Consider the following 22408-nt stretch of genomic DNA (forward strand, 5'->3'; position numbering starts at 1 on the left):
CAGCAGCTTATGGTTTGGTGGCAGAGAATGAAATCGCCACCTCCCTCTATAAAGGTTTGTGTTCTTTGGTAGTCAGTGTTAAGCATGGGGTCTCTCGCTGCTGTGCAGTTTCAAGTTCGTCACTCCACTTATCTCATGTTTTGGGGGTTCCCACAAATCTTGAGTAGACAAATTCTCGAATAGACAAAAGGTCTTAACCTGCTGGAGGTCTGAGGTTTGGTCTTGCAAAATGTCTGCATGGCCAAGGTCTAATTCACTGAATTGCAAAGTGACATCTTGGCAAACCCACAGAAATGCAGAAGGTAGTTTCCTAAACTGTAGGTGGTCTGTAATGATGGATTTTATCAAATGCCTGCTGGTCATTTCCCTTGGCTGACGAGTCCAGGAGTTGGGTGGATGACCCCAATGCATGTGTTGTGTAACTGAAGGCTGTGACTTTTGAGAATAAGGGTGTACAGCCAGTCCTCCATTTATAAAAGGGAGGCTTTCCGAGATAAAAGTGAAAGTTCATAATTTGAACTACCTAACACTCAGTGTTTGTGGATTTTATTACAGTGGATTGCTGTGGACAGAGAATGACACACCCTTTGTAATAGCAAAGGTTTGACTTGTAAATCAGACACAAACCAAAAGAGTGAAAAGGTTTCAATGGTCTCATTTCTGAAGCCATCCATAGCTTTTCATTTTCCACAAGTGCTGCTTTGTCCTTTGGGAGTATTCAACTGACTAGTTCAGTTTTTTTCTTCAACACACACATTTGCTCAGGTTACTTTTCCTAACATTTTACAATCCTGAGGTAAAATGTTGTCTGTTTACAAGTTTTTAAATTTACTTTTGACCAATACCTGTTCTTACTTGAGAATTCTTCCGTCCCACTTCAGAGTGGTACATACAAGCCAGGTCCATATTCCAAAACACTAGTGTGGCGTGCTACACCCGGCAAGTACCATTCTTTGTAAGAGACACTAAATTAGGGTCCTATCTTTCCATGAGGTGAATGAGCACACATCTTCAACATTTACCAATTCACACAACATGAAGACAATGAATTTTCCGGTTTCTACTTCAGTATCACTGTAAGTTCAACATCAGCTCCAAATGAAAACAAGCAGCACAATAGCAATGGCCTCTAATCTGCCTGGTTTAATATCAGTCTGTTAGGATGTGGAGTAAATGCTGGTAAAGCTGACATTTAGATAAACAAATGCATCGATCACAAGTTCTGTGACCATGAACAATTGTACAGACACAAGACCACATGGAGCACATCCATAATTGCTTCAGCACAGAGCAGCTGCTATAGTCATACAAAAACAACACATCAATTACCATCAAATCATTCAATCAAATATATTTCTTCTATAAGACACCAACCTTACTTTGCCTGGAGTGCTGGGGTAAACTGAAACAATTATGACTATGGCTTCATGTCAAAGATGGACAAAGTACAGATCAGCCATTCTCCAACAGAACGATGGAAACAGCTCCTGTGCCTAATATCTTTTTCTTTCTGGGCTAAAGTCCTGCAGTTGTGCAGATTTTCCAAGAACCTTTAAATCATGAGGGTGTTATTCAAGTTCATTGAGTGCAGCTGGGGCATGCGAGTCCCAGGATCGAGGTAGCAGAGATCTTGTTATTTTCAAAGGAGAGGGAGGCTCACAAACAGAACCAGCTCCTGGGGTACAGATGCTCCATGCACCAGCTCATTCAATTCATCAAGTACAAATCAAAGTACTAACAGAATGATCACATTGTTCTCAATCCAATGGAGTTATCACCAACGTGTGTACCTCCCAGCACTGCTTCCAGTGCTCTAGCGACGAAGCAGGGACAGAGGAAGGGCTGACAGTCACAGACAGCAGCAGCACTGGGGAAATGTGCCAGTCAGAGGATGGCTCTTGCTGCTTGGAATGTTGCAACTTCTTCGGGAGTCCTTAAGTATTGCTCGATTTCACTGTCTGATATCTCCTCCTCCCCAGTGGTTTGATTACTGCAGCTTCTCTCCAATTCAAGGCTGAAATTTCTCCTCTTTGTTTGTGTGAGGCATGGAGGGAGGAAAACCGGGGCGGTGCGTTTCCGACTTGACCCCGTCTCTGGTGCCTGGCTCAGCTGGTCCTGGGGCTGGCTGCTGTTCTCACCAGCTTCTGACACACACCCTTCACGTGGATCCGTCTGCGCACTTGTGCTCTCAGCCCAAATGCAGTCGAGCGTCTGACTCAGTAATAAGGTGCGATGGCGGAGAATATCACTGGTGTATTTCACCACAGTTTTAGCATCGACTTGCTGACCTCTCAGCCATGGCAGCTGTGATGCTAGTCTGATTAAAACACTGGTGAGCTCTTTCAGCCGCTGAGAGGTGGGTGGTGGCAGCGTAATTCCTGCCAGCTTGCAGAACCTCCCCAGGCTGCACTTCAGGCGATGCCCAGGAAGCAAGGACTGCCAGGCCAGGTAAGCTGCTGCTGTGATGATGGGGACAGGGTGTCTCCCAGTCACCAGCCACGTCTCACTGGCCAATTCCACCAGCTGCACAGCCCGAGCCACCACCTTGTCTTTATCTTCTTGAAACCTGGGCGGGATCAACCCGGAATTCTGAAACAGGATAAACCTTGGGATAGAAAAGAAATGAGAGTCAGAGGGCTCAGAGTGAGCAAGAAATAAAGTCCTGAGCACAACAGTCCCGCCCAAGAGTTATGATGTGGCTATCCTCAAGATAGCTCGGCACAACATTGTGGGCTGAAGGGCCCGTACTGCGCTGTACTGTTCTATGTTCTAGCATGTGTGATCTGCTGAAGGGCAGTAGGAAACATGTGGTAGGGAACTTAGTGGAAAACAGGCAGGATTTACCTATACTTGGAAAGGCAGGAATGATTAGGGATAGTCAGCATGGGAAATCGAGTCTCACTAAATATTTTGAGGTAACTAAGCATATTGATGAAGAGTGTGGTAGGCGTTGTCTACATGGACTTTAGTAAGGCCTTTGACAACGTCCCACGTGATAGGTTAGCCATCGATTCATACAGCAAGGAAACAGGCCCTTCAGCCTAAACTGGTCCATGCTGACCAAGATTCCCACATAAGTTAGTCCCATTTGGCTGCATTTGGCCCATATCCCTCTAAACCTTTTCTATCCATGTATCTGGCCAATGTTGTTAATGTACCTGCCTCAACCACTTCCTCTGGCAGCTCGGTCCACATACTGACTACCCTCTGGGTGAAAAAGTTGCCCCTCAGGTTCCTATTAAATCTCTCCCCTCTCACCTTAAACCTAGTCTGTCTAGTCTTGATTCCCCAACCCTGGGGAAAAAAAGACTTTGTGCATTGACCCTACCTATGCACATTGACCCTATCTACGTGCCTCAGGATTTTATACACATCTATAAGCTCACCCCTCATTCTCGTACGCTGCAATGAAAACAGTCCCAACCTGCTCAACTCTCCGTAACTTAGTTTCACAAGTCTTGGCCATATCCTCACAAAACTCCTCTGCGCTCTCTCCAGCTTAATGACATCTTCCCTGTAGCAGGGCGACCAAACCTGAACACAATATTCCAAATGCAGCCTCACCAAGGTCTTGTACAACTGCAATATAACATCCCAACTTCTAAACCCAATGCCCTGACTGATGAAGACCGGCATGCCAAAACCCTGTCTACCTGTGATATCACTTTTGGGGAACCATGTGCTCGTATTCTTAGGTTCCTCTGTTCTACAACACTCCCCAGGGCCAGACCATTCACTGTGAATTAACTCCATTTGCCGTTCCTCAGCCCACTTACCCAGCCGATCAAGATCCCTCTAAATCCTGAGAACCACCTTCACTGCCAATGACACCACCTATATTAGTGTTATCTGCAAACTTACTAACCATCCCTTGTACATTCTCAGCCAAGTCATTGATATAGATGACAAACAGTGATCCGCCTGGAACCGAGCCCTGGGGAACACCACTAGTCACGGGTCTCCAGTCTGAACAACAACCTTCCACCATCAGCCTCTGCTTCCTGCCATCAAGCCAATTGTGTATCCAATTAGCCAGCTCTCCCTGGATCCTATGTGATCTAACTTTCCATAGCAGCCTGCCACGAGCCTGTTTTCTTGCTGTATGACTCTACGACCAACCTGTCATGTGGGATGTTGTTAAAGGCCTTACTGAAGTCCATAGCAACCTGCCACAAGGAATTTTATCAAATGCCTTACTGTAATCCATAGAAACATCTACAGCCCTGCCCTCTTCGACCTTCTTGGTTACTTCTTCAAAAATTCAATCAAATTCGTTAGACATGATCTCCCAATCACAGAGCTGTGCTGACAATCTCTAATCAACCCCCATCTTTCCTAATGCTTGTGTATCTTATCCCTTAGAATCCTCTCTAGTAACTTGCCTACCACAGGTGTTAGGCTCACTGTTCTATAGGTCCCAGGTTTTTCTTTGCAGCTCTTCTTAAATAAAGGCCCAACATTCGCCACCCTCCAGTCTACCGGCACGTCACCCGTCGTTAACGATGATGCAAACATCTCAGCTAGAACTCCTGCAATTTCTTCTCTAGCTTCCCACAGTGTTCTTGGATATACCTGGTCAGGCCCTGGAGATTTATCTACCTTCATACACTTTAAGACATCCAGTACCTCCTCTTGCTGTAATGCAGACTATCCCCAAGACAATCTCAGGTTCTAAAGTATTCATGTCTTTCTCCACAGTAAAAACAGAGGAGAAATTCTCATTGAGGACCTCGCCCATCTCCTGGGGCTCCACACAAAGACGTCCACTTTGGTCTTTGAGGGCCCCTTTTCTCTCTCTAGTTACTCTTTTTCCTTTACTATAAAATCTCTTTGGATTCTCCCTAATCTTCTCTGCCAAAGCTATCTCATGCCCCCTTTTTGCCCTTCTAATTTCCCTCTTGAGTACACTCCTGCACCCGCTACACTCCCCCTGGGACTCACTTGGTCCCAGCTGCCTGTACCTGACCTATGCCTCCTTTTTCCTGACAAGAGCATCAATATCCCGTGTCATCCAGCATTTCCTACTCCTGCCAGCCTTGCCCTTCAATCTAACAGGAACATGCAGATCTTGAACTATGGCTAATAAGATCCCATGAAACTGGATCCAAAACTGGCTTGATATTAGGAGGCAGTGGGTCAAAGTAGAGGGCTGCTTTTCTGGTTGGAAGTCTGTGACCAATGATGGATCGCGAGGATCTGTGCTCGGATCCTTGATGGTTGCGATATACATGACTTAGTTGTGATGTGAATACAGGAGGTACAATAAGTTTGCAACTGATACATAAGTTGGTGGTATTGTGAGTAGAGAGGAATTTTGTCTAAGGTTACAGCAGGATATAGATCAGATAGAAAGTTGAGTGAAGCTCAATATGCAGAGAATGGAGGGATATGGTCCATGTGCGGGGAAGAAGGATTAGATTAATTAGGAGTCATTGGTTTTAGTTCGGCACAACATCGTGGGCCGAAGGGCCTGTCCTGTGTTGTTCTATGTCACAAACGTATCTGCCTCCACCACCTCTTCAGGCATCGCATTCCATCCGCTCTCTGTGCGTCTCCTCTCAACCTCCTCCCTCTCATCTTAAACCTGGCAGATGGAATTTAATCCTGACAAGGGTAAACAAGGCTAGGAAATGTACAGTAAATGGTAGTGCCCGAGGGAGTGTTGATGAATAGAGGGCACTTGTAGTATGTCCACAGTTCCCAGAAAGTGGCAGCACAGGTGTATAAGGTGGTGGAGATGTATATGGGTTGCTTGCCTTCATCGAGTTGGGCCGAGGGGCCTGTTTCCATGCTGTATGAGTCTATGAACATGACTCTTATCAGCGATGGCAAAGGATACAAGAGCTGGGACATCTTCTTTGCAACTTTACAAAACTGGTCAGAGCTGGAAGTATTGTGAGCAGTTGTGGCTGCCATACTACGGGAAGGATGCGATTGTGCCGGAGAGGGTGCAGAGGACATTTGCCAGGATATTGCCTGGATTGGAGCATTTCAGTAAAGAGAGAGACTGGATAGGCTGGGTTTGTTTTCCCCAAGGGATGACCTGATGGAGGTGTATAAAATTGTGAGGGGGATAGATAAGGTAGATGGTAAGAATCTTTTTCCCATGGAGAGGGTGTCTAAGAAGGTACAGGTTAAGATGAGAGGGAGGAGGTTGAGAGGAGACGCACAGAGAGCGGTTGGAATGAGATGCCTGAAGAGGTGGTGAAGGCAGATATGCTTCCGACATAGAACAGTACAGCACAGGACAGGCCCGGCCCTTCGGCCCACGATGTTGTGCTGAACTAATTAAACCAATGACTCCTAATTAATCTAATCCCTCTTCCCTCCATTCTCTGCATATTCATGTGCCTAAGGGTCTCTTAAACACTCCCATGCTATCTGCCTCCACCACCACCCCTGGCAGTGCGTTCCAGACCCCCACCATTCTGTGTAAAACCACTTGCCCCCCCCACCCCCCACATTTCCTTTGTACTTTCCGTCTTTCACCTTGAATAATGCCCTCTAGTACTAGACATTTCAGCCCTGGGAAAAAGATAACAGCTGCCTACTTTAACTATCACTCACGTGATTTGATAAATTACTATCAAATCTCCCCTCAGCCTCTGCCACTCTAGAGAAATCAACCCAAGTTTGTCCAACCTCTCCTCATAGCACATCCTCCAAACCAGACATCGTCATGGTAAACCTCCTCTGCACCCTCTCCAAAGCCTCCACATCCTTCCTATAGTGAGACGACCAGATTTGAATGCAATACTCTAAATGTGGCCTAACCAGAGTTTCATGAAGCTTTCCACATGCCTTCTGTATCATTGTATCAACCTGTGCAGCCACTTTTACGGAGCCATGTACCTAGACCACAAGTACCCTATGTTCATCAACACTTTTAAGGACCCTGCCGTAAAAGTATACCGTCCCTTTACATTTGATCTCCCAAAGTGCAACACCTCGTACTCGCCCGGATTAAACTCCATCTGCCACTTATCTGCCCTGAAACGTAGGAAATTGAGGAGTGACCTGACAAACTGATAGATCATGAGGGGCATAGTCAAGGTGAAAGCACACAGTCTTTTTCCCAGGGAGTAGGTGCTAAAAACAAGAGGGCATAGGTTTAAGATCAGAGATGAGAGATTTAATGATCCTTCGCTTAAATTTGAGAAAGTGTGGAGTTCATTTATTCAGTATTTCCACATGATGTAAGCAGACCTTTGTTGAATCCCTTTCAATAACCTTTGAATATAGAGGAGCGGAGCTAACGACATAATAATTTTTTTTTAAACAAGGAGATATCAGTCCAGTTTTTGTTTAGAAGTTTTTGGTTTACTTTTGTTTATTTCTTTTGATTTGGGGGTTCTCTTTTCATATAATTAAATTTCTTTTCAATTTTTTTTGTATCATGCTCACTTAGTAAGAGAGCGGGAGGTCTAGATTATATATTTTACTCCCCGTGAGGGTATATATTAACTGTTATTACTGTTATCCCGATCTCTTCGCACCGTGTGTAGAATCATTAATGTTATGTATATTAATTTGAAATTAATTTGAAATTCAATAAAAAGATTATAAAAGAAAGAAAGAGAGATTTGAAAGGGACATCAGGGACAGCTTCTTCATGCAAAGGGTGGTGCCTATTTGGAATGAGCTGCCAGAAATAGTGGCTGAGGTGGGCACATTAGCAACATTTAAAAGCCAACTAGATAAGTACATGGATAGGAGAGGTTCAGAGGGCAATGGGCCAAATGCAGACAGATGGGACTAGCTCGCTGGGCAACACAGTTGGCATGGGCAAGTTGGGCCAAAGGGCCTGTTTCCTTGCTGTATGACTATAACTCTCATAGCTTAAAACTTAAGCAGCTGTGATCACTGTTTCCCAAATGCTCCCCCACTGAAAGGTCAGTTACCTGCCCAGGCTCATTTCCCGACACCAGGTCCAAAAAGGCCCCTCCTCTCATTGGACTATCTACATATGGTTTTAAGAAGCCCTCCTGGATGCACCTAACAAATTCTAGCCTGTCTAAACCTCTTGCACTAAGGAGGTCCCAGTACGTACTGGGGAAATTGAAGTCATTCACGACAACAACCCTGTTGTTTTTGCATCTTTCCCTAATCTGCCTGCATTATCCGTTCCTCAATGTCTTGCTGGCAACTGGGCGGGTCTGTAGTATAATCCCATCAGAATGATTGCATCTTTCTTATTTCTGACTTCCACCTGTATAGACTCAGTGCCCTCCATTATGTCCCCTTTGAGTGGTGCTGTGATATTGTCCCTGATTAGTAGAGCTTCTCCTCCCCCTTGCTTTCTCTTCTAAAGCATTGAAAACCAGGAACATTATTCTGTGCTTTTCTAGGAGGTTAGGTGGTTTTGGTCATGCTATGTTGGTGCCGGAAGCATGGCAACACTTGCGGGCTGCCCCCCAGAACACTACGCAAATTGTATTGTGGAGGGTTGTGGCTGTCACATGACAGCACTGCCCACTACCTGGTCAGAAGACACACCACTGCAAATCAAGGTTTGGCCCCGCCCCACCCATCAGCGCACACCTGACCATTGGCCTTTGTAAATTACCTGGGCTGAACCCCCCCAGCCCTCCAGCACTATAAAGGGTGCCACATGCAATCGGCTCTTTCTCTTTGCCATCTTCGAGGGCCCACCCTGCTTCACTCCAGGACTGAGTACCGTGGAACGGTGCTGGAGAAATCGTTAGTGAGGTGTGCACTGTTAAAGGGTTGGGAGCATAGTGTCCCTAGTAGCATAAAGTCATGCCTGCACTGAGTCAAGGGGTGGCGGGTATTGTATTATTTTTCCTTGATTGTATGTACCTAGTTCGTTGTGTGTGTGTGTGTGTGTGTGTGTGTGTGTGTGTGTGTGTGTGTTTCATATCCCGTGTGATTTTTCCATGCTCACTATAAACTGCGCATGTTATTCCCGTTACCATTTCCCCACGCTCGTCTTTTGTAAATAAAATCATTTACTGCCAGACTGTGTTCAGAGTCCTTGCTTTTGAGACCCATCGACTCTTGTTTTCTCACTCACAACAGCAATTCACTGTGTGTTTCGATGGACATGTGACTATTAAAGATGTCTTATCTTATTTCCTGACCATGGAGGATTGATAAATGATGGTCAACGCCTTCGCAATTCACTCCCACACTGCTTTTAACCAACTGGGATCTATAAAGTTGGTCCTGGGAATTTATCCATTTTCAAAGGTGCTAATTGCCTCTTTCCCTGTCTACCCCATCTGTTCTTTCACATACTTCCTCCTTATGCAAAACACTGACATTTTTGCCTTTTATAAAGACAGCTGCACAGTGTTCATTAAGGACAGCTGGTGGCGATGCTGCCTCACTGCTCCAGTGACACGGCTTCAATCCTGACCTCGGGTGCTGTGTGCATGGAGTTTACACCTTCTGGACGAGGGTAGAATTAGTGTAAACAATTCGTACTCGATGGTCAGCATGGACCCAGTGCTCTACTTCTCCATGACTTTAACAACCCAAACCCACATCCTCTGCCCCCATGTAGAGCTTTTCTGGTCCCAGGTGGTTTCTGCTCTTTCCCTTGTTATCACAATGCTCTTTATGTTGTCTTGTAAGGAATTCTTGACCTGTGATATCTTGAAATAAATCCAATGGCTTGGCACTGGGGAAAGTATGGTTGGAGGGTTCCTCCCCTCCCACCCTACTATCATTGTTAACCTGGACTTTCATCTAGATTTTCTTGACCCCTGTACGTACAGTTTGAGTGCTATCTAGATTATGAGAGCTGGATGAGGGTTGAGGGGTATACGAATGACTTGGCCAACCATTTGAAACAGTTTCACGTTAAATCACCTCAACTCCATGCCCAGAAGCAACCAAAGTTAGCAACGAGCAGAAAGGAATCAAATCTGTTCCAGACACTATCAGCATTTCCGCAAGCAGGCTTCCTTTTCTAAAGCTTGTCATTTTTGAATGAATGTATGATTGTATTTCAGACACAAGATGGTGGCTCTATCTCCACTATCCTGTGCACCACTGAGCCTGCTCTGAATGCAGAGCATCAACCAGACAGTCCAGTGAAGCTGTAACTAGGCTTGAAGTAGGTGGATTCAGTCAGGACAACAGAGTGAGAGACAGGAAGGATTCACTAACCCATTGCAGTGAGTTTTCACCAGATCCTGCAGACTGAGAGTGGGAACATCCAGCTGCAGTTCTTTCACCAGCTGCAGGTAGACGGATGAGAAGAGGGTGGATTCCACGTGGAGCAGGGAGCACAGGGTGCCCATGGTCAGGGGCCAGTTATGCTGCCGACAAGAGGTGTGAATACAGCAGCCCACCAAAGCCTCCTTCTTCTCCAGAGTGACGTGCAGGAAGTCACGATGATCATAGGCTCGGACGTAAAGCTCAGTGGCTGTGTCCTCAACAACTGGGCGCACACGGAGAATTTGGCACAGGTCACGAACTCGCTTCACGCCTGAAGACAGACACAACCCGAGTTAATCACAGAGGACAGACGTGCTTACAGCATAACGACAATTCCCAGATTCAATGCAATAACCCAAAAACTGAGGCAACAGAACATAATACATTGTTGGTGTATACGCACGTGTACGCAGGGGTGTATGGCAAGAGCAGAGCTATAGTTGTACAGCACAGAAACAGGCACTTTTGCCCAACTCGTCCATGTTGACCAAGGGGTTTTCCTGAGCATTTGCCTGCATTTGGCCCAAATCCCTCTAAACCTTTCCTATCCATGCACCTGTTCAAATATCTTTTAAACCTTGTAATTGCATCCTCCCCTGGCAGCTCATTCCATATACCCACAACCTATGTGGAAAAAGTTGCCTCTTGGGTCCCATTCAAATATTTCCCCTCTCACAAACATATGCCCTCTAGTTTTAGATTTCCCTACCATTCAACTTATCCTCATGATTTTACACACCCCTATAAGGTCACACCTCAGCCTCATTTGCTCCAGGGAAAACAGTCCCAGCTTATCCAGTGTCTCCTTACAACTCAAGCCCGCCAGTCCATCTTTGTGAATCTTTACTGTACCCTTTCCAGTTTAAGGACATCCTTCCTCTAGCTCGGCTACAAGAACTGCACACAATACTCAAAGTGTGGTCTCACCCACAGCTTGTACAGCTGTAACATGACATCCCAACTCCTATACTCAATGCCCTGATCAATGAAAGCAAGCCTTCTTCACCACCTGATCTACCTGTTGCCACTTTCAGGGGACTATGTACTTGTATCCCAAGGTGTCTCTGTCTTACAACACTCCCCAGGGCCCTGTCATTCACTGGACCAATGACATGGGTAAGATAAGGGATTGGGTCCAGAAGAGCAAGTATTGGGAGTTAGGAGGGAAGCTAAAAAGCAGGACCTCAAAGGTGGTAATCTCTGGATTGCTGCCTGTGCCACACACCAGAGAGGGAAACAATAGAAAGATATGGCAGACTAATAAGTGGCTGAAGGGTTGGTGCAGGGGTTCAGATTTGTGGATCATTGGGATCTCTTCTTGGGTAGCTATGACCTGTATAAAAGGGACAGGTTACACCTGAACTGGAGAGGAACCAATGTCCTTGCTGGCAGGTTTGCTAGAACTGTTGGGGAGGGATTAAACTAGGTTGGCAGGGGGATGAGAACCAGAGTGTTAGATTAGAAGATGGATCAGTTGGTGTAGCAGTTAATGGGTTGTGTAGAGAAGGTGAGGAAGGATAGGCAGGAGATGGGGCATAAATGCAATCAGTTAAATGGGTTGAAATGTGTTTACCCTAATGCGAGAAGTGTTAAGAATAAGGGGGATGAACTTTGAGCACGGATCAGTACATGGAATTACGATGTTGTGGCCATTGGCTGTTGCGAGGGCAGGAGTGGCTGCTTAATGTTCCGGGGTTTAGATGTTTCTAAAGGGATAGGGAAGAGGGTAGAAGGGGTGGGGGTGTGGGGGGGGGGGGGTGGTTGGGAATGCTAATCAGGGATAATATCACAGCTGTAGGAAGGGACTACATCATAGAAGGATTGTCTATTGAGTCAGTGTGGGTGGAAGTCAGAAACAGGAAGGGAGCTATCACTTTATTGGGAGTATTCTATAGGCCCCCAGATAGCCATTGGGACACTCAGGAGCAGATAAGTAGGCAGGTTTTGGGAAGGTGCAAAAATAACAGGGTTGTTGTCAAGTGAGACTTCAACTTCCCTAATACTGATTGGCAACTCCTTAGTGCAAAAGGTTTAGATGGGGCAGAATTTGTTAGGAGTGTCCAGGAAAGATTGCTGACACAGATTCCTGCCAACTAGAAGGAGAGGCCATGCTGGATCTGGTATTAGGCATTGAACCTGGTCAGGTGAAAGACCTCTTGGTGGGCAAGCATTTTGCAAGCATTTTGGGGATCGTGACCACAACTCCCTGACCTTTAGCATAGCCATGGACAAAGATAGGAGCAGACATTATGGAAAAGTATTTAATTAGGGGAGGGCAAATTACAGTGGTATTAGGCAAGAACTTGGGAGAGTAAACTGGGAACAGATGTCCTCTGGTAAATGCACTGCAGAAATGTGGAGGTTGTTCAGGGACCACTTACATGGGGTTCTAGATAGGTTGTCCCACTGAGACAAGGAAAGGATGGTAGGGTGAAGGAACCATGGTTCACTAGAGAGGTGGAAAGTTTAGTCAAGAGGAAAAAGCAGGCATATTTTAGGTTTAGGAAGCAAAAATCAGATAGGGCTTTTGAGAGTTATAAGGTAGCCAGGAAGGAGCTTAAGATGGGACTCAGGAGAGCTAGGAGGAGACATGAGAACGTGTTGGCAAGTAGGGTTAAGGAAAACCCCAAGGCATTCTACACATACTGTATGTGAGGAACGAGTATGATTAACGAGGGTAGGACCACTCAGGGATATGGGGTGGGGAATGTGTCAGGAGGTGAGGACGTCCTAAAGGAATATTTTGCTTCATTGTTCACCTCGGAGAGGGACTTAGACAAGTGTGAGGTTAGTGTAGAACAGGCAAATTGTGGTGCAGAATATCGAGGTTAAGAAAGAAGCAGTGCTGGAGCTACTAAAAAGTATTAGGATAGATCAGTCCCTAGGGTCGGACAGGATATACCCTGGGTGACTATGGGAAGTGAGGGAAGAGATCGCTAGAGCGTTCACAACGATCTTTGAGTCCTCCCTGGCCACAGGAGTGGTACCAGAGGACTGGAGGATGGCAAACATTGTCCCATTGTTCAGGAAAGGTAAAAGGGATAATCCCGGGAATTCTAGACCAGCGAGTCTTACATCAGTGGTGGGCAAACTATTGGAGAGGATTCTTAGGCTCTTTGTGATTTTTATAAATGATTTGGACGAAGAAGTGGAAGGATGGGTTGGTAACTTTGTAGATGTCACGAAGGTTGGTGGTGCAGTAGGTAGTGAAGAAGGTTGTCATAGGTTGCAATGGGATTTAGATGCAGAGCTGGGCGGAGAAATGGCAGATGGAGTTCAGTCCTGAGAAGTGTAAAGTGATACACTTTGGAAGAACAAGCTTGAAGGCAGAGTACATGGTTAATGGCAGAATTCTTAACAGTGTGGCGGAACAGAGGGATCTTGGGGTCCAAGTACATAGATCCCTCAAAGTTGCCGCACAAATGGATAGGGCTGTTCAGGCGGCATATGGTGTGCTGGCCTTCATAAGCCGGGAGATTGAGTTCAAAAGCCAAGAGGTGATGTTGCAGCTCCATAAAACTCTAGTTAGACCACACTTGGAGTATTATGGTCAGTTCTGGTCACTACATTATAGGAAGAATGTGGAAGCTTTAGACAGGGTACAGAGGAGATTTACAAGGATGCTGCCTGGATTAGAAAGCATGTCTTATGAGGAGAGATTGAGCGAGTTAGGGTTTTTCTGTTTGGAGCAACAGAGGATAAGAGGAGACAGAGAGGTACAAGACTATGAGTGGCATAGACAGAGTGGACAACCAGCATCTTCTCCCCAGGGTGGCAACAGCGAACGCTAGAGGTCACCCATTTAAGATGCGTGGAGGAAAGTTCAGGGAGATGTTAGAGGTGTGGTGGTGGGTGCCGGGGTGGGTTGGGTGGGGGGGCGGTGACAGGGACTGATATGATAGGGTCATTTAAGAGACTATTAGATAGGCACATGGATGAAAGACGAATAGGGGGTTATGGGAGGTGTAGTAGAGAGGGAGATAGATTGAATGGGGATAAGGTTTATACAAGTCGGCACAACATCATGGGCTGAAGGGCCTGAACCGTGCTGTACCATAGAAAGCACCCTGTCCGGATATATCATGGCTTGGTACAGCAACTGCTCTGCCCAGGACTGCAAGAAAGTGCAGAGTTGTGGACACAGCCCAGCACATCACAGAGACCAGCCTCCCCTCCATGGACTCTGTCTATACCTCTTGCTGCCTTGGTGAAGCAGCCAGCAGAATCAAAGACCCCACACACCTGGGTTATTCTCTCTGCTCCCCTCTCCCATCAGGCAGAAGATACAGCAGCCCGAGGGCACGTACTACCAGGCTCAAGGACAGCTTCTATCCCACTGTGATAACATATGAGATGGGCTCTTGACCTCGCAATCTACCTTGTTGCAACCTTGCACCTTATTGTCTGCCTGCACTGCACTTCCCTATAGCTGTGACACTTTACTCTGTATTCTGTTATTGTTTTACCCTGTACTACCTCAATGCACTGTGTAATGAATTGACCTGTACGAACAGTATGCAAGACAAGTTTTTCACTGTACCTCGGCATAACTGACAATAATAAACCAATATCAATACTGTTCTATGTTCTGTTGAAACCTCAGATAACCCTCTTCCCTGTCCACCCTGCCACCAATTTTGACGTCATCCACAAACTTACCAACCATGCTACCTGCATTCTCATCCAAATTGTGAATATAGATGACAACCAACAGTGGACCCAGCACCGACCCCTGCAGCACACCACCAGTCACAGGCCTCCAATGTAGAAAACAACCCTCCACTGCCACCCTCTGCCCCCTACCGCCAAGCCACTTCTGTATCCAATTGGCTGGCTCACCCTGGATCCCACATGATCTCAACTTCCCGACCAGCCAGAAGTAGATCCACTTGCAGCCATATTAAAATGCAGCAACAATGAACTGCAGAAACAAATACTGGAAGTAACAGGGTGATTCCACTGGCAGTCATCTGCAGTGTCAGTGAGTGTGGATGATCTCACACACCTCATTTGTATTCTGCACCTGTACTGAATTCATTGCACTTTGCTGGAAAATCACCCTTGTGTTCCCTTTTCTATGACTTAGGTCACGAACACTGGTTAATGCAGTTCAGAGTGTTGGCCGTGAGACCAGGGGTGGATTGTTCACATCCCCACACAACAACAGAAAACGTAGGGAGTTACAAAAATGTTACAAGTAGGGATTAATCTGGAATTGTTTTCTTATGGAACAGGGGCAGAGGAAGAGATGGGATTTAACTGAGATGAATAATATTATAAAAGGCTTAGTTGGGGAGAGATCAATGACCAGCAGTTGAATTGAATTGATAGAATCCTGATAGGTTTTTAATTCAAAGACAGTGATGTGAAAATCACTAGCTGGAAGACTGGTAGATGTACAAACCTTGATCACATTTTAAAAGTACTTGGATAAGCCTGCTGGAATGTGGGATAGGACCGGAGAGCTTTTTTTTGGACACGATGGACTGAATCGTCTCATGTACCATTTGGTTCAGAGCCTTCCAGTGCCCAAACACTACTGCTGGAACATCTCCACTCAATACGCAGACCCCATGACCCACGCAGCTTTGCTGTCGGGTTTTCTTCAGAATTTTACAAGTAGATTAAACCTGAACAGGTAGACATCTTCTAATCACAGCTGAACCCCTTTGAAATGCTTATTGTGATGTAGATACACAATACCTAGAACAGCAACAGTGACTACAATATGATGGGACCAAAATGTTAACTGCATTTCCCTGCCTGACATCCTGAGAGTTCGTTGCATTTCTTCACTTTCTTATTCAATATCTTACCTTGCACCTTGTTCCGACAGGGCGTTTTATCTTCAGCTGTGCTCTTGGTGTACTTCACAGCTGTGGATTAAAAGAAGTAAACTCAACAATACAAATCGAATAGGCTGCAACTGAAGGAAACATTGTGCATATGATCTACAGGGAATGTCTCCTGTGCAGAACAATGGATCACCAGACCGTGACAAGGCACAGGGATCCTGGCTGACAGTGTCTACCCCTCCACCTCCACCAACCCTCAAATCACTTGACAGTGATCAGAAATAGGAGCTCGGGGTGTGTAGGTCTTCTTTCGAATCCAGGGATTAGCAGTTAGTATCCAACAGAAATAATCTGTCTAATTTCCCTCTCACTAATCCAAGTGTCACTGGATGAAGGACTACAAACTGACTTTCCAGCCTGCTCGCTGATTATACACCCAGTGCAACCAGAACATAGAACAGTACAGCACAGGAACAGGCCCTTCGGCCCACAATGTTGTGCTGAGCTAATTAACCTGATGATACCTAATTAAACTAATCCCTTCAGCCTGCACAATGTCCATATCCCTTCATTCTCTGCATATCCATGCGTCGATCTAAGAGCCTCTTAAACACATATTGTATCTGCCCCCACCACCAATACAGGCAGCACATTCCAGGCACCCACCACTCTCTGTGTGGAAAAAAAACTGGCCCCGCACATCTCCTTTGAACTTTACCCCCCCCTTAAATGCATACCCTCTAGTATTAGATCTTTTGATCCTGGGAACAATATATCAAGCTGTCTATCTATGCCTCTTGTAATTTTATAAACCTCTATCAGGTCTCCCCTCAGCCTCTGCCACTCCAGAGAAAACAACCCAAGTTTGTCGAACCTCTCCTTATAGTACATGCCCTCTAATCCAGGCGGCATCCTGGTAAGCCTCTTCTGCACTCTCTCCAAAGCCTCTACATTCTTCACATAATGGGTCGACCAGAATTGAATGCAATACTCCAGATGCGGCCTAACCAGAGTTATACAAAGCTGCAACATAACTTCCTGACCCTTAACGATGCCTGGTACAGGCAAGCATGCCATACACCTTCTTTACCACCCTATCAATTTGTGTGGCCACTTTCAGGGAGCTATGGCCTTGGACCCCAAGGTCCCTCTGTACATCAACACTGTTAGGGGTCCTGCCATTAACTGTGTACTTTCCCTTTACAGTTGATCTCCCAAAATGCAACACCTCACAACGTATCACTGGATTAGAAAGCAGCATAACTCACGGAGTCACCAGCTCCGAATCAAGCCTTTTACCTTGGAGGAAAGTCTCTTCAGAGCGTGTTGTTGTGAGCAACCCCTCAGTCAATAGGAAACCACATTCAGTACACACCATGTGGTTCTGGCTGTAATGTGTGTCTTCTTCCACTGCACTGGATCCACACTCAGGGCACTTGGTCTGCCCAGGCATCTTGTACCCAAGAGTCTGGAGAACCGCTTCACTTCCTAAACAAAAACAGAGTGATTGAAAATACTAATATCTTCCCAAACACCACACAGCAAGTACTGGCACCCTCCCAGGGAACCCCCACTATCATAAGAACTGAGGAAATAAGAGCAAGTGCTTTAGCCCTGAGACAACAGTCCAACATTCAGCACATCAACTGGCTTCAAAACGTTTCCTGTCTTATCCTCATATTCCTTGGTTCTGGTAATAATCAGAAATTGATTGATAACTTAATAGTTTCCATTGCCTTTCTGGAAAAGTTCACCTTTCCACCTAAAATTTCTGCTACCCCAAGTACAAGTATGGTGACTCTTTGCTGTATTCCCTCTAATACATCAGATGCATCATAGAACCATAGAACACTACAGCACAGAAAGCAGGCCATTCAGCCCTTCTAGTCTGTGCCGAAACTTTATTCCGCTAGTCCCACTTACCTGCACCAAGTCCATAACCCTCCAGTCCTCTCCCATCCATGTATCTATCCAATTTATTCTTAAAACTTAACAGTGAGCCCGCACTTACTACGTCAGATGGCAGCCCGTTCCACACTCCCACCACTCTCTGAGTGAAGTTCCCCCTAAACTTTTCCCCCTTCACCCTAAAGCCATGTCCTCTCGTACTTATCTCTCCTAATCTAAGTGGAAAGAGCCTACTCGCATTTACTCTGTCTATACCCCTCATAATTTTGTAAACCTCTATCAAATCTCCCCTCATTCTTCTACGCTCCAAGGAATAAAGTCCCAATCTGTTCGATCTTTCCCTGTAACTCAACTCCTGAAGACCCGACAACATTCTAATAAATCTCCTCTGCACTCTTTCAACCTTACTGATATCCTTCCTATAGTTAGGTGACCAGAACTGCGCACAATACTCCAAATTTGGCCTCACCAATGTCTTATACAACTTCACCATAACATCCCAACTCCTATACGCAATACTTTGATTTATGAATGCCAGGATGCCAAAAGCCTTCTTTACAACCCTGTCTACCTGTGATGCCACTTTCAGGAAATTATGTATCTGAACTCCCAGATCCCTTTGTTCTTCTGCACTCCTCAGCGCCCTACCATTTACCGTGTATGTCCTACCTTGATTTGTCCTTCCAAAATGCAACACCTCACACTTGTCTGCATTAAATTCCATCTGCCATTTTCTGGTCTATTTTTACAGTTGGTTCAGATCCCTCTGCAAGCTTTGAAAGCCTTCCTCGCTGTCCACTACGCCTCCAATCTTAGTGTCATCAGCAAACTTGCTGATCCAATTTACCACATTATCATCTAGATCATTGTTATAGACAACAAACAACAATGGCCCCAGCACAGATCCCTGAGGCACACCACTAGTCACAGGCCTCCAGTCTGAGAAACAATCATCCACAACCACTCTCTGTCTTCTCCCACACAGCCAATTTCGAATCCAGTTTACAACTTCTCCATGGATACCTGGTGTCTGAACCTTCTGAACTAACCTCCCATGTGGGACCTTGTCAAAGGCCTTACTAAAGTCCATGTATACAACATCCACAGCCTTTCCTTCATCTACTTTCTTGGTAACCTCCTCGAAAAACTCTACAAGATTCGGTAAACATGATCTACCATGCACGAAGCCCTTGGCTGTCCAAATACTTGTATATCCGATCTCTCAGAACACCTTCCAATAACTTATCTACTACTGATGTCAGGCTCACTGGCCTGTAATTACCTGGTTTATTTTTAGAGCCTTTTTTAAGCAATGGAAAAACATGAGCTACCCTCCAGTCCTCGGGCACCGCACCCATGGCTAAGGATATTTTAAATATATCTGCCAGGGCCCCTGCAGTTTCTACACTAGTCTCTCTCAAGGTCCAAGGAAATATCTTGTCAGGCCCAGGGGATTTATCTACCTTTATTCACTGTAAGGCAGCAAGCACCTCCTCCTCTTTAATCTCTATATGTTCCATGACACTACTGCTTGTTTCCCTTCCTTCTATAACCACTATGCCAGTTTCCTGAGTAAATACTGATGCAAAAAAACGACCACTCTGATCTTCTAGGGGACCAATTTTGTCCCTTACTATCCTTTTACTCTTAATATACCTGTAGAAACCCTTTGGGTTTACCTTCACATTATCTGCCAAAGCAACCTCGTCTTCTTTTTGCCTTCCTGATTTTCTTACGTTTTCTATACTCTTCAAGTACCTCATTTGTTCCTAGTTGCTTATACCTGCTATACACCTCCCAAAACTGTACACCAATTCTCCAGGTGTGGTCTCACCAACCTACGATATAAGACACCTTTTACTCCTGCCCTCAAACCCTCTCACAATAACAGCTGGAGGGTAGTGGTGGAAGGGGATTTATACAAACAACAGAGGTCCCGGTGCTGATCCCCGAAGACCACTGCTCACAGATGTGCACACATAAATAATATCGAGGAAAACGTGGTGGCCTGATTAGTACGTTGGTGGAGTTGTGGATAGTGGGAAAGGCTGTCAAAGGATCCAGTGGGATATGGGAGCTGGGAGCAGAGGAGACTGGGGATGGGGGGGGGGGAGGAGGAAGGGGGGGGGGAGGGGGGGAGGAGAGGGGGGGGGAGGGGGGGAGGAAGAGGGGGGGGAGGGGGGGAGGAAGAGGGGGGGGAGGGGGGGAGGAAGAGGGGGGGGGAGGGGGGGGGAGGGGGGGAGGGAAGAGGGGGTGGAGGGGGGAGGAAGAGGGGGGGAGGGGGGGAGGAAGAGGGGGGGAGGGGGGGAGGAAGAGGGGGGGGAGGGGGGGGAGGAAGAGGGGGGGAGGGGGGGAGGAAGAGGGGGGGAGGGGGGGAGGAAGAGGGGGGGAGGAAGAGGGGGGGAGGAAGAGGGGGGGAGGAAGAGGGTGGGGAGGAAGAGGGGGAGGGAGGAAGAGGGGGGGAGGGGGGGAGGGGGGGAGGAAGAGGGGGGGAGGGGGGGAGGGGGGAGGGGGGGAGGGGGGGGAGGAAGAGGGGTGAGGGGGGGAGTGGGAGGGGGGGAGAGGAGGGGGGGGAGAGGAGGGGGGAGAGGAGGGGGGAGGGAGGGGGAGAGGAGGGGGGGGAGGAGGGGGGGAGGAGGGGGGGGAGGGAGGAGGAGGGGGGCGGGAGGGGGGGAGGAGGAGGGGGGGAGGGGAGGGGGGGAGGAGGAGGGGGGGGAGGAGGAGGGGGGGGAGGAGGAGGGGGGGAGGAGGAGGGAGGGGGGAGGAGGAGGAGGGGGGAGGAGGAGAGGGGGGGAGGAGGAGGGGGGAGGAGGAGGAGGGGGAGGAGGAGGAGGGGGGGAGGGGGGAGGAGGAGGAGGGGGGGAGGAGGGGGGGGAGGGAAGGGGGGGAGAGGGGGGAGGAAGAGGGGGGGCGAGAGGGGGGAGGAAGAGGGGGGGGAGAGGGGGAGGAAGAGGGGGGGGGAGAGGGGGGAGGAGGAAGAGGGGGGGGAGGGGGGAGGAGGAGACGGGGGGGGGGGCCGGAGGAGACGGGGGGGGGGGGGGGCAGGAGGGACTGACCGAGCACTGCCCGCCGGGGGGGCTTCGACCCAGAGACCTTCGCTTGTGAAAGATGGGGCGGCGCCGGGACCGGGGGGGGGGGGGGAATTCGGCGCCCGGGACCCGGGGGGCGGATTCGGAAAACACACCTCCAGGGGACATACAGCAGCGCCGGCCTCCTTCACACGCAGCCTCTTACACAGGGGTTATCCGGCAGCGCAGCGGAGGCCCCGGCGCCACCCAGGCCGCCGGGTTGAGCGTGAACCGTCCCGCGGGTGAGCGGCTCTGCCCCGGGCTCAGTCCTTCCCCACAGACCCTCTGCACCCACCTTCAGCGTGTCCCTCACACCTCCTCCTGCCGCCCGGCAGATGCCGGGCAGCAAACAGCCGCCGCTCACGGGCATCTCCCAGCCCGGGGCGTTGCTGGGACCAGCCCGCAGGTCGGGGTCCGCGGTGCACAGACAGACTTCGTGTGAAGCATTTGACCAGGCCTCTTGTGGCAGCTGGTCCGGATCGTGAAATGACACGGGATCCACAGTCAGCTGGTAAATTGGATCAAAACTGCTTTGGTCTGGTGGTGGTGGTGGTGGGCGGTGTTTATCTGACTGAATGTCCAGATATATTCCTTCCCTTTATTATATATCACAAAAAAACAGAGGTGTTGGGACCTCTGTTGTTATGATGTAAATGATTTGGATAGAACCATGGAAAACTACAGCACAGAAAACAGGACATTCGGCCCTTCTAGTCTGTGCTGAAACATTATTTCTGTGCTAGTCCCATTTAGCTGCCCCCAGCCGTACCCCTCCAGACCTCTCCCGTCCATGTATCTATCCAATTACTCTTAAAAGTGAAGAGCGAGCCCGCATTTACCACATCAGATGGCAGCCCATTCCACACTCCCACCACTCTTTTGAGTGAAGCAGTTCCCTCTGATGTTCTCCCTAAACCTTTCCCCTCTCACCCTAAAGCCATGTCCTCTCGTACTTATCTCTCCTAATCTAGGTGGAAAGAGCCTACTGCATAACTCTGTCTATGCCCTCATCATTTTGTAAACCTCTATCAAATCTCCCCATTCTTCTGCACTCCAAGGAATAAAGTCCTAACATCTCAGTCTTTCCCTGTAACTCAACTCCTGAAGAGCCGGCAACATTCTTGTAAATCCCCTCTGCACTCTTTCAATCTTACTGACATCCTTCCTGTAGTTCGGCAACCAGAACTGCACACAATATTCTAAATTTGGTCTCACCAATGACTTGTACAACCTCACCAAAACATTCCAACTCCTATACTCAATACTTTGATTTATAAATGCCAGGATGCCAAAAGCCTTTTTACAACCCTGTCTACCTGTGACTCTACTTTCAGGGAATTATGCATCTGAACTCCCAGATCCCTTTAATGACCATTTCAGTTCAGTAAGTTAGTAAAACTGATTAGTAAGTTTGCAGGCGACACAAAAAACTGATGGAGTTGTGGATAATGA

The 22408-nt window shown here is 47.5% G+C and overlaps 1 protein-coding gene across 3 annotated transcripts; it reads right to left on the reverse strand.

Moving 5' to 3' along the window:
• Window positions 1–75: 75 nt before the first annotated feature.
• LOC127584452 (transcription factor IIIB 50 kDa subunit-like) lies at window positions 76–21432 on the reverse strand. 3 transcript variants are annotated; one of them, XM_052041276.1, is made up of 5 exons: window positions 21252–21432; window positions 17280–17468; window positions 16002–16061; window positions 10135–10456; window positions 76–2605 (listed from the first exon to the last, which is right to left on the reverse strand). In XM_052041276.1, exons 2-5 carry the CDS (start codon window positions 17431–17433, stop codon window positions 1885–1887), a joined length of 1257 nt encoding a protein of 418 aa, XP_051897236.1. In that variant the 5' UTR covers window positions 17434–17468; window positions 21252–21432; the 3' UTR covers window positions 76–1884. The 3 variants fall into 3 exon arrangements, with proteins under 3 accessions (XP_051897236.1, XP_051897235.1, XP_051897237.1); XM_052041275.1 differs by lacking the exon at window positions 21252–21432 and adding an exon at window positions 21073–21232; XM_052041277.1 differs by lacking the exon at window positions 21252–21432 and adding an exon at window positions 20945–20956.
• Between the last annotated feature and the right edge of the window lie 976 nt (window positions 21433–22408).

The sequence above is a fragment of the Pristis pectinata genome, chromosome 29, assembly GCF_009764475.1.
Source record: "Pristis pectinata isolate sPriPec2 chromosome 29, sPriPec2.1.pri, whole genome shotgun sequence".
Taxonomy (NCBI): Eukaryota; Metazoa; Chordata; class Chondrichthyes; order Rhinopristiformes; family Pristidae; genus Pristis; species Pristis pectinata.

Bases quoted from the DNA above. Each gene is read 5' to 3' on its own strand.
- LOC127584452 (XM_052041275.1), bottom strand. The intron at 10,457-16,001 runs GTAAGATATTGA...GTCTGTCTTCAG, and splicing joins CTGTCGGAACAAGGTGCAAG to GCGTGAAGCGAGTTCGTGAC. The intron at 2,606-10,134 runs GTTAGTGAATCC...TTCTATCCCAAG, and splicing joins GTGAAAACTCACTGCAATGG to GTTTATCCTGTTTCAGAATT.